This window comes from Rutilus rutilus (genome assembly GCF_951802725.1).
Source record: "Rutilus rutilus genome assembly, chromosome: 25".
NCBI classification, from domain to species: domain Eukaryota; kingdom Metazoa; phylum Chordata; class Actinopteri; order Cypriniformes; family Leuciscidae; genus Rutilus; species Rutilus rutilus.
The window spans coordinates 21,836,616-21,849,375 of record NC_140229.1 but is presented as its reverse complement, the minus strand read 5'-3'; the positions used below and the strand labels follow the sequence as shown (position 1 = coordinate 21,849,375).

The 12,760-nt window shown below is 36.8% G+C and overlaps 1 protein-coding gene across 6 annotated transcripts in view; it reads left to right on the top strand.

Moving 5' to 3' along the window:
• Positions 1 to 12,760, top strand: part of strbp (spermatid perinuclear RNA binding protein) — a 100,473-nt gene that overhangs the window by 69,870 nt on the left and 17,843 nt on the right. For all 6 annotated transcript variants that reach the window (XM_084401068.1, XM_084401067.1, XM_084401069.1 and 3 more), the window contains exons 6-10: positions 1,757 to 1,901; positions 7,523 to 7,614; positions 8,032 to 8,127; positions 9,235 to 9,346; positions 10,835 to 10,932. In XM_084401068.1, the coding sequence (XP_084257194.1) occupies positions 1,757 to 1,901; positions 7,523 to 7,614; positions 8,032 to 8,127; positions 9,235 to 9,346; positions 10,835 to 10,932 (543 nt within the window). The remainder of the gene's footprint in view (positions 1 to 1,756; positions 1,902 to 7,522; positions 7,615 to 8,031; positions 8,128 to 9,234; positions 9,347 to 10,834; positions 10,933 to 12,760) is intronic.

Here is a 12,760-nt window from a genome sequence, read left to right as displayed (position 1 = left end):
ACTCACACACACACACACACACACACACACACACACACACACACACACACACACACACACACACACACACACACACACACACACACACACACACACACACACACACACAAGGGTCACTGTTGTGGGACTGGGAGATGTAATTGATCCTCTGGTTTACATGAAAAGACCAGACGGATTGGAAATGTGCGGCTGGAATTAATTGAATGGATTACAAACCGGTTCCCCACATCAAACCGGATTACGTTAAACATTATAGTAAGCATCTGTGCTGTCTGGTTTGTAAATGCATTGTGATGGTGTGACCAGCTGTGGTCATGTGATAACAAAAAGCCTTAAACATTAGATTCTTGTCCAGTTTGATTTCAGTAGGTGTGTTCTGCACTTTTAACCTTATAAAGCCTTGGGCAAAACTTTGCTGAAAAGACTGTAGTACACGATGAACTACAAGCCTTCTGTCGTCTGATAGTTCATACTTTAACAAGTAAAGTAAATTGTAAAGACGTCCCCCTTCAGGTGGTGGTACACATGTCTTTTTGATCTGATATCTTTAATGATTTTTTTTTTTTTTAAGTAAACATAGGAATAACTTTTATAATGTTAGTTATATTTCAAGATGAACATTTACTGGACTGAAACAACTTTTACTTGATTATCCATCATCACATTTGTGAGAATCAAAAATTATACATCAGGCTTTTGAGAAACATTTATTTGTACATAAATCAAAGAGAAGGTTCTCTGCGCTTCTGTAATCCACAAACAATCCGGTGCAACCAGGGCAGGACAATACAACCAGACAAAAGGAATCGCCGGTGCAGCACAGATGTCTACTAATTAAAAATATTTATTTAAGGTGCATAACAATAAATGACTAACGTTTCGATGTAATGTTACATCTTCATCAGAGTCCTGATGTTTTGCCCCCCAAAATAAAATCTACAGAGCTTTGATCATAAAACTAAAGGCATTTAAATATCATCTTACTAAACATATTACTGGGAGATATAGAGTTACGAGTGATATTTAGATGCTTTTTTATATAAATAATTTGTTATACTCTCACTGAATTTACATACAAGCTCACTGATTTACATTACAAGCAATCAGAATTTCATCTTACTATTTAGCCATATAAATATCAGCAACTGCACCAATTTGCATATTTTTGCTCAGTTTGGGCCTCTGGAAATATTTTTCCTCCTCGAGTATGAGCTCAATATTCTCCTATAGCATAATATATGAGCCATAAGAGCCCGATGTGCGCAATTATACTTTTTTTTATTTATTTAGATTTTGTCTAAACATTTCTCACAATTTTAATGTGGGCAGTTTTGCAGCTTGGTGTCAGTAAGTGATATAGGCTCGGGGAGGAAAAAAAAGTTACTTTGTCGACATTGGAACTGTCATATTAACACATTTTTGCTACATGATTATGGTGGCCAAAATAATTCTCTAACAATATAATTGCGATAGAAGTTACTATATAATGATACGTGTAGTTTTAACATGAAATCAACGTTTCATCTTGTTACTATCGTGGGTTATTGTCAATACCAGTATATAGAGACACCCCTTGTCTATATTAAACATCAAATAATTTCCAAATAAAAGAGCAAGAAATTAAATTTTTCTTTGAAATTATCCGTTTAAATAGTTCACAACTCTACACTATTATAAAGCCATAGATATGATCATTCATTCTGGGTTATTTTTGCATGTTTTTGACCCTTTGGAATTTAAACTCTGACCCCTACAGAAATTGACAGAAGAGAAGTATGAGATACAGCACTGTATTCCCGAGGCCGCCATCTTGGTCTGCACCACGACAGAACCCAAACTCACACTGAAGGTGATGCTCACCTCCCCGCAGATGAAAGACGACCTTGAGACGGAGGAGCAAGGTTTGAGCCTGCATGTGACCTACTTCCTTTCTTTTTTTCTTTTCTAAACAGGAGGTGAAGGGAAGGGAGGGAGGGATGGATGAATGTTTGTGTGTGCATTTTTAGCGATGGTCCATTTGAAGAACGAGCTTTAGTCTCTTCCTTACTCTGCATCCAGAACTCTCTTAGGGCCGTGCACATAAAGCACACACACCACTGGACTCATCTTATAGTCAACACACACACACACACACACATAGAGCTGATTCAGCAGCAGGTTGAGTGGTCTGCGCACTGTCAGACTCTTGACCCGCGGGGCCGCTCACAGGGGGTGCTGAACAACAGCGGGAGGAGAGTAAGAGAGTAGACACAGACATAAGAGACAACATGAAACACTTCTGTAATGGGACACTATGAAGTGAAGCCGAATATTCAGTCAAGAACAATGCAGGGTGGGACTGTTTATCCATTATTTCATCCATATCACATACTCAACCTGGACCGTAAGAGCAGCCCAGTGCACTTTGGGTAGAATTCTGGTAGGGGTTGTGTTGTTTTTCTGCCTTTCATCTGATAATTCTCTGATAAATTAAAATTGTCTTCATGTCATTTCAAACCTGTATGACGTTCTTTATTACTTTAGCAAAACACAAAAGAATAACTGCTGAAGTCAAAATAATGAAAGTCAATGGGGTCCAAAATTACACTGGACCCCACTGACTTTCATTGTATGGACAAAATAATTTATTTTGTGTCCATAGAGGAAAGTAAGTCATGTTAGTTTGGAACAGCATGAGGTGAGTAAATGATGACAGGATTTGTTTTTTTAGGTGAACTATCCCTTTAACTCACTTTCGTCCTGTCTTTAATCCACACTTTTTATCTCTCTTTAAGTCTTGACATTAATATTGAATGCGTTATGTCAAGTCTAATTTGAGCTTAGGGTCAGTAATTCCTGATGCAGAGGCATTTGAGCTCAGAACACGAGTTAAGTCAAGATGGAAGTCTGTTATTGGAGTTTCTGGTGCCGTGACCCGTGACTGACCGCTTTGACAGCCGAAGCGGTTGTATCTTTAGAGGATGGCATTTAGGCTATAACAATTAGAGCTGCAGTGGTGCGAAACGGGCTGTTTCTCTCTCTCGCTCTCTCTCCCTCATACACAGGCTCCTTGCCTCTTTCACACACACACACACACACACACACACACACACACATACACACTGTCATACACATTCTGTCGCTCTATGCAAATATGCAAATGCTTTGCCAACGAAAAGGTTGCAGCCCTGTTGTACATGCTTGAGTGCTCTTTGGTTGCAGTGGCAGTAGCAAACCTCAATACCTAAGAGGGTGATAGAGTTACCTAGATGTGTTATTGTTATGACCTTCATGGATTTCCATAAGTACCACCACAGATTTCTGCTGAATTTAACTATGATAATTTGATTACCAAGTAATGAAGTATACTTGGTAACTGTGTTGAACACTGTGTTGAAATAAAATCAGCATAGAAAATGCAAGAAAAGTCTCGGTCTTAAGGACCAGTCACATTTGCCAGTGTTTGCGTGAATTAATCCAGACATTTCAATAAGAATACACGTAATCTAGAGTTTTGCATGAGGGTGAAAGATTTTTCCCAAGCAGATTTTTAGTGAACTGAACTCACCATGTTGACCAACAGAAAGTTGCTTGGTTTGAAAGTGACTTCTGTGTGAGCTGTGATATCGCTACACTATTGACAAAAGACAATGGACCTCTTGTGACTGCACCTTTAGTTTATTTATTTATTTAGCTATCTATAGATATGTTAACCATTTAACCAACTTGAATCAATTTACTCGGCAAGAACTGTTGCTTCAGATTGTTAAAAAACTAACTGATCTTATAGCACCCCTAGTGGCAGCACAGAAAATGCAACTTATACTTGCGTTTAGTGATACTGACCAATATTTGGCCATTTTGAGATGATCAACACTGCCAAATAACAGATAAACATTGGCACTGTTAATGAATAATGCTCAATTCTCCAAAGTAAATATTGTTAAAAAAAATGTTTTACATGTTCAGCCTTATATCGACTACCCTGCTCTCTATTCATTGCTATCAGCATTGGGAAAAAATACTATTTTGGTCAACTGCTATGTTTTTTTTTAATGAATTTTCGAAAGCAGTGCCACACAAAATAGCATTTGTGCTGCATCAAGGCCAGCGTGCCTTAATCTCGCTCTCTCTGACATACACACTCTCATTGGTTTGCTCGCACCGCCATCCTCTTTGATGTGAATTGTTAGAAGCAGGGGGAGGAAAATGAAAGAATGTATCCGGATTGAAGAATCAATACCTGTGCCAGCACACACCTCATCCATCTAACAGATGTGTCAGATGTGGACACTGTCCCTGGAGTGTGGGATGACAGATGTCAGGAGGGAGGGAGGGACGAAGAGATGGAGCGATGGGTTGTAGATCACCACAAGAGCACCTCGTATTTTCATGACCAGGTCAAGGGCCCTGTCCCGTTGAGAAACTGCTCAATCTCAGGACCGGCCCGAATGGGCAGTTCTCATCAGCTCGCACACAGACATACACACTTGCAATACAGTACATGACACTCACACTCACACACTAGGTGAAACTATATAAGATAAGAAACTGTATTCTTCAAAAAGACCATGGAGGCTGTTTTTAGGACCATTAAGATATTTTACACTTGTGATGTTATTTCATGACATTTACGGACTGTATTAAACCATAAAAATATCATAGCATATCTCTGCAAACATATTAAGTTCACATACTTCATACTTCTCTGAAAAGCAATGCTACAGCGAGTTATTCTACTTCGAAGTGTGTGTTCCATGTTGGAATATCTGTTTTATCCCGCCCACTGCCAATTTACACAATAGTATTTAGACTCCCCAGGTTGCCAGTTGGCAGAAAACAATACGATGGAAGCCAGCAAAGGAACTGGGTCACAGATTGCGAATTCTACTTGACCTAAAAAGCCTTGGTATTGAAAACATTGAAAACATTGCAAACGTATACATTAGCTGATTAATTTACACTGTAAGGCTCGTTGCTGCTTTTGCGTGTCCTTAATCTGGCAACCCGAGGCTGAGGAAGAGGGGGTGGGGAAAAATCTATACAATATTTTGAATTTGCAGTACCCTGTTCAACCACTAGCTGTCAATATTACAAAGTGCCCCTTAAATGTTTCCCCTTTATTTGTTGTTTTAAATACAGAATCATTGTATTAAAGTAATTTTTTTACTGTAATACATCAAAAAGAATCACCCTTGAGGTCATAACAATGTCACAATTAAAAAAATTAATTGTCTTATTTAGCTGAATGGCGTCATTTTATTTTTTATTATTATTTAAAAATCATATATTTTATTTTATTTTATTTTTTGGGGGGTGAAATATGGTGGAGTCCAAATGTCTATATTGTAAATATGTGATTCATTACTTTTTCAATTCAGCTTTTTGTTTTGCTGATAATGTAACTTGTATATAAAAAAAAATCTATTAAACCTCAAAAACATAAAATAGAGGCAGTTTACTCGATGCCTCAGACTTTTGGACCCCTCTGTGTGTGTTTTCCACCCGTGTTTGTGTATGATCAGATTAATAATGCACTGAAGCATTTGTCTCATTTTGAATGTGTGGAAGTTTGTGGGGTGATCAATGATGGATTGATGTTGATTTTTGCGGTATGTGTGAGTCATTGATTAGAGGGCGGGCTAAACCTTTCCATCACTCTGACAGATCGTCCTCTTTAAACCATCCTCAGCTGGGCTGCTCTGATTAAAATCCAAATGTATTATGAAAGAGTAATGGTTCAGTTATCATCATATAATCTCTAAATAACCCCCGTACACCTGCACGCCTTTTCCTGGATTTACACTGCGGCAGCATTGTCTTTTTTCTTTTTTTATCTATTTGTTTATCTGCAGAGGAACACAATGTGATGGTCTCACTGGTACGTAGATGCTCACCTACTGAGCCAATATAAGAAAAGATTAGCAAACGTTGTTGAAGAAGAATGAACCTTATGTATTGTTTGGGTGGGAGAGATGAAGAAAAATGGTCTGACAACTCAAAATGTTAGTGTGTGTTGTGTGCGAGCGATCTCTTCTCTTGTTGTGACTGGTCTATAACAATACCCACTGCATGTCTTCATTACTCCAGTGTCAATCCAAGCACAAACTGGCACGGATTCGCCGAGGGTGTTAGCGTGCGCTGATGCTTTTGACATTTACTCCTAACCAGGCACGACGCAGGAAATTAGAAAAATATTTTGAGATGCAGCCAATCAGAAAGTATTTGATGTTTTATTCAGTGTGCAGATTTCTTCAGATATAGACTTTTAGAAACGAAAACATGCTTTTCACACTCTCATTAGTTTAGTTAGTCTTTTAACAATGTCCAACACTGTATACGACTGTTCAAAAGTTTGATTGAATGGAAAGACATTTATAAATCTACCAAAAAATTATATTTAAAATAAATGCTGTTCTTTTGAGCTTTCTATTGGTCAGATCCTGAAAAAATGAAGACTGCTGAAATTTCGGCTTTGCATCACAGGAATAAATTACATTTTTAAAAACATTCAAATAGAGAATAGTTCTTTTAAATTGTAATAATATTTCACAATATTACTATTTTTATTGTATTTTTAATCAAATCAATGCAACCTTGGTGAGCATGAGAGACTTCTTTCAAAAAACTTAGAAAAATCTTACCAACCCCAAACTTTTGAATGGTAATATAAATGTCAGAGGAGAATGTTGTCTTTTTTCACTGTACTCATTTATGAACCAGCACATGTAACTTGCACCACATCTCAAATTAATAATTTTCACATGCAGAATTCTTTAAAAACAAAATTGTTTTGAAAAAGTCTTATACTCTAGCATTTTATGTTTAATTGGATGTATAAGATAATATCTTCACACTTTTTGAGTAATTTTGACTGGAAATTACACACTGTAAAATATGAATCAAATTAATTTTCCAAGAGTTCTATTGAGACCTTTATGTAACAAAGTTTAAATCTGTTGGTTTTCACAAATAAATAAAAAAATCAACACTTTATTGTCATAAAAGTGCCGAAAGTTGAAGAAATACCGATGCATCTGTGGGTACTGGGATTTTGGCCCAATCTGAGTGCTCTGTGGGCGGAGCTATTCAGCATAAAACAAAACAAAAATATATATAATAAAGTGACTCAAAATGTATTGTTGCTTGTGACTTTTGCAGCTCATTGGCACAAAACATTCACACATTAACTCACATTAAAATTAAAATTGTATTACGGCGTGCCTGGTTAGGATAGTGTGTAACGCCAATTGAACAGCCTCATTTGCCGTGTTTTAGGCTGGGTTTAGTATTTCATTTGGCCCATGCTAACACGTTTGGCGAATCCTTCCTCCAGTTTCCAGCCAGCCAAGGAGATGCACTGAGGTTTCATCTCTTCTGGATGCACTGGACCAGCTGAGCCGATTGGCTTCCTCCTTTCTCCCTCCTGCTGTGCCTTAACAGCCCCTCCCTCATCACGTGTGTGTGTGTGTGTGTGTGTGCGTGTGCGTGCGTGTCTACGCGTGTGTGATTTGATTTCCTGTCCCGTTCTTCTCACCGATAGAGAGCGTTGAGTCGAGCGAGCCGGCGGACCTGTTGGATAGACAGAGGTGCCTGGTGGCGTTGGCCTCTCTGCGACATGCCAAATGGTTCCAGGTTGGCGCTCACTTCTTCTCATTGTTATTGTAGCCTTATGACCCAAAACTACATGCCATTTTCCTCAATTTCCTCCTGCTCTCCAAACGCTCAACACCTCATCACGAACATTTACGTATCGTAAGGCTACAAAAGCAATTGTTACACTTTTAGTTTTCTTTTGCCTGTTTTTGTTTGTCCATAACCTGCTTGTCATCATAAAGGATTTGTCTAGTGCTTTCCTGCACCGTATCTTCCCTTCTCCCACCCCACCGACATAAGCCCCGCCCCCTCCTTCATCACCCGCACAACACGGACCAGAGCTGAACACACCTGCACACTCACACACACATAGTCAAGATCTAGAGATTCAGGGGTTAAAGGTTGAGTTTGATTGTTGCTCTCAGCTCATTGGCCGATTCCCTCTGGTTTCCTCAGGCTAGAGTTAACGGCCTAAAGTCGTGCGTGATCGTCTTACGAATACTGAGAGACATGTGCAATAGAGTCCCGGCGTGGGAACCTCTGAAAGGATGGGTGAGTAGTCAGATTGACTTTATCACTGCAAACACTACAGTGATGATACGGTAAAACTTTAGGTGTGTAAATCTGCCAATGAGAGTTCAGTGTTTAATAAGGATTAATTGACGTTGAATTGTTGAAAATTGGGGCTCAAGTGTGTAATGGAGCCACGGCGTGCAGCAATATGGATTAGTGACAAATATTCCCGTATACATTTATTTTTAATCCCAAAAGTCTAATCTGTATACTGTATAAAAAAAAAAAAAAAAAAAAAAAAGAATGATCAGTTGTGACAACATATGTTTCTACATTGTTTTAACTCAACTAAGTTAAACAATTTTCAATTTTATGTTATACAAGATTCAACTCATTTTTAAGTCAGTTTAATGTGTTTTAAATTGAAATGACTTAAACATCCAACATCTGTTGATTGTATTTAAAAAAAATGAAGACAGCAATTTAAAATGCATTCTTGCATCAGAGATTAAATATATAATATTAATATCTTGTTTAAAAATACCTCAAGCTGCCATTACAGTTCAACATCATTTTTTAAACTGTTAATGTGACTGAAAAAAGTTCTTATTGCATATAAAAATTACACAGTACTTTGTCATCCAAAATAAAAATTGAGCTACTGAGCAAATTTTGCACTATTGTATTTTAAAATTTTCCCCCCACATAAAAAAAAAAAAAAAAAAAATCAGAAACATGTCATTTTTGCATATCTAGTGGCTAAAAATGGTATATATATGTATACAGTGCATCCATACTGTTAAAAAATACAGTTAATAACTGTAAAATTGTGATTATATTATTACAATTTCATATAACCATTTATTATTTGAATATATTTGAAACTGTAATTTATTCCTGTCATGGTAAAGCTATTTTGTGTATTTTAGCATGTCTAAATCAATAGCCAATCACCATCCAGGACTGGATCTGTCCACTTTATAATTATAAATAACTTGTACATTGAGTGATTTAAACTGACTGGTTTTTACAATAACCACAGATTTAATCTCTCATCCCAGTGGCCCATGAGCACATTTTGATGACTTGATAGCTCTTTGTGTAATAAATCAGTCTTTGAAAAGTGATTTGCTCTTTTGTCCTCAGCCTTTGGAGTTAATATGTGAAAAGGCCATCGCCACGTGTAACAGACCTCTGGGAGCTGGAGAGGCTCTGCGCCGGGTCATGGAGTGTCTCGCCTCTGGCATACTGCTTCCAGGTATGAACACTTCCACAGAGAAGCCATAAAAATGAGTAAAAATAAATAAATTTGTTTTGGAAAATCCATTATAAATAAAAATAATAATAAAAAACAAATATTAATAATAAAAAAACCTGGTGAAGGGTCCTAGGCGCTTCAGACAATTTCATTTTTATGAGCAACAAATAGGGGGACTTTTATGGTTTTGTAATGTTTAAAGTTGTATTTTTTGGGCATAATTAAATCTATATGTGGAAGACATTTATATATACTATTATAAGCGAAATTATAAACATCTAACATATAGGTCATTATATTTCATAATATACTCTGCAGTTTAAGTTTTGGGTCAGTAAGTCTCTTATGCTAAATGAGGCATCAAAATGCAGCAAAAACATTAATATTATGAAAATATGTATTACAATTCAAAATATCTATTGTAATATATTTTAAATACATGTTTCTATTGTAATAAATGAGAAATACAAATACATGATGTAAAGCTGAATTTTCATCATTACTCCAGTCTTCAGTGTCACATGATCCTTCAGAATTCATTCTAATATGATGGTTTGATGCAAATTTCAGTTTTTTCAGCATTCAAAAGAACAGCATTTATTTGAGAGAGATTTACTGCTTTTGATCAATTAAATGCATATTTTCTGAATAAAAGTATAATTTTTAAATATAATGTATCAGCTACAGTACATGTAAAAAGCTTGTTTACCAGTGCTGTAGGACATTTAGTTTTAACCTTTTTAAAATTAAACATTATACTAAACTGTATATTATAATCATTTTATATTATACATTATAATAATTTAATTCCTGATTTTTCAAATGTAAACTTAAAGCTTGTTAGACAGTGATGTCAGAGTTTTAATATGAATGCTGTTTGAAATGAAAATATTGAAAAGAGTGTAAATTTATTTATTTTTTTTATAAAATTATCTGTTGTGTATCAATGGATCACTCATTATAATAGACTATAAATACGCCTGAATATGCGAGATAAGTGTGGGCATGTCCTGTACAGTGTGAGTACTGCAGCGGTGTCACTATCAGATCTGGGTTTCATTTGCAAAGCTCTAGTTCCTGTCTGAGGCCCAGAGGAATAATGATGCCTCATTTATCTACTCTTGACACAACTAGTCCATCCCTCTCTACTCTTATACTCTTTTCTCGCTTATTCATTAATAACGAGATGCAGGCATTAACATTTGATTGGCTTGCATAGAAAATAAGCCCGTCCCACAGTGATATATAATCTTATTTGAACATAAAAAATATATATCTGTATTGTACCTATAGGGCATAATTTAAACGATAAGGGTTCGCTTAAAAGTTTAATTAACTCCTGACCTGCAGTGACGGGGGGTAACTAAATAATGAAACGCTACAGTTTCCAGTAGCTTCCACAACGCTCAACTGTGTCAGTTATATAAATCATGTATTTTGTTATTATATTTCCCGTGTGAATAATGATCCTCTTCTGTTTCCTCTCAGGTGGGCCAGGCCTGCATGATCCCTGTGAGAAGGAGCCCACAAACACACTGTCGGCCATGATGGACGAGGAAGCAGAGGCCGTCACGTTTAATGCACAGGTACTGCCAGTGTGTGTGAGATGCAGGTGTCAGTGGATGACAGAGAGGCGCTTATCTCATCTGTGCTATCTAGATTACTGCCATGTGTCTCTCTCTCACACACACACACACATACACACACACACACACACATACACTGGTCCTATCAGTGATTCCGGCTTATATGCACACGATATTACAGTTGGCAGTGAGTCATGTCTCCTTAAATGAGTTTAAACTGATTCACAGAATTGAATCCACCAGCTCTAACCCCATTTTTGCTACTGAAGTTTATCAGAGGTAGTGTTAAAACCTGTCATAACACTGTCGCAATCATGGCTCATGGAGCTAGTCTAACAAAACGCTCTTCAGAATTAAAATCATTTGATTTTATATCATCAGCAAAATCTTCTCAAATATATTGTGAATATTCTGCATCACCCAGCCCTAATGCACACACACACACACACACACACACACACACACACACACACACACACACACACACACACACACACACACACACACACACACACACACACACACACACATCCTGATTGAGTACCTTGATGATTGGCTCTCTAATGAGCGTGGGAAAATGATACAAAGTCTGCCTGTGAATCTCACTCCTGCTCTGGGGACTGTGTGTGTGCGTGTGTGTGTGTGTGTGTGTGTGTGTGTGTGTGTGTGTGTGTGTGTGAGCTGCATCTCTGAGTAGATTTCTGTATTGCTTTTCCTTTGAACGCTCATGCAGTCGAGATCAGAATCACAATGTGTCTAATTGTTTTGCAGCAGATCAAAGAGGTTCACACACACACACACACACACACACACACACACCACTGATTTTTTTTATTTTTTTTTTATTGCTTAACATTTTTATCATATTGTATTATTTCCTTGTTAAAAAAGGAAAACAGCAATACTTTTTAAGGGTATAATGCTTTGGGAAAAAAAAAAATTATTCAATATATTTGTTTTATTCATCATCTACTTTTGTGAATGTGATGCTTTATGGGAGTATTGCGAGTGTAAATGAGGATATGTTTTTACTGCAGTTAGCCGTAGTCATAAATGAGATGCATTGCGGTAATGTGCCATAGTAACGCCTACCTGCAGAAGTACTGCATTCAAGAGAGAGTTTCTATTGTCACATGAGACTAAAAGATGGTGCTCATAGCTGTAATTTACTCCGTGATGACGAGTTCATGAGTTAAAGATAAGCTGCGTGTTTAATCACTGAATTTAAAGAAAGGACAATGTAAATTTTGCTTCATTAAAATGCCATTATTGCTCATTAACCTTAAATGCCACTTAAAACTTTACATTAGGAACAACATGTACTTTGTGAAACTTTCTGAATGTTTACTAACTACAGACTAATCATCTTTAATCTCAGTGCTAAGCTTGGGAAAGTGGGTAAATAACTATGTATCCAATTTAGCGGATCAAATAAGCACATTAGTATGTTTTCTGAAGGATCATGTGACACTGAAGACTGGAGTAATGATGGTGAAACATTACAAAATCTTACTGAAACCAAACTACTTTATGCTAGTGTATATAACAATTATTAATAACTATTATAATTGAGTAAACAATAAAAATGATATTGAAAAACTGCAAGGAAATTCATATGTACCGGTAGTTAGTTTTAATTTATCTACAAAACTATAACTTGAAGCATTTAAGTGTGAACCTTTTAAAAAAGTCAAAAATAGAAGTGAAGGCACATCGGCCACTAGCAGTGCGGACGGCTTTGTGGATTTATAATGGAAGCGATCTAGTTTTATGGGGTTTATCTGTCCGTGTTAAAAGAGCACGTTCAGCCCTTTAGTGAAGCTGATTT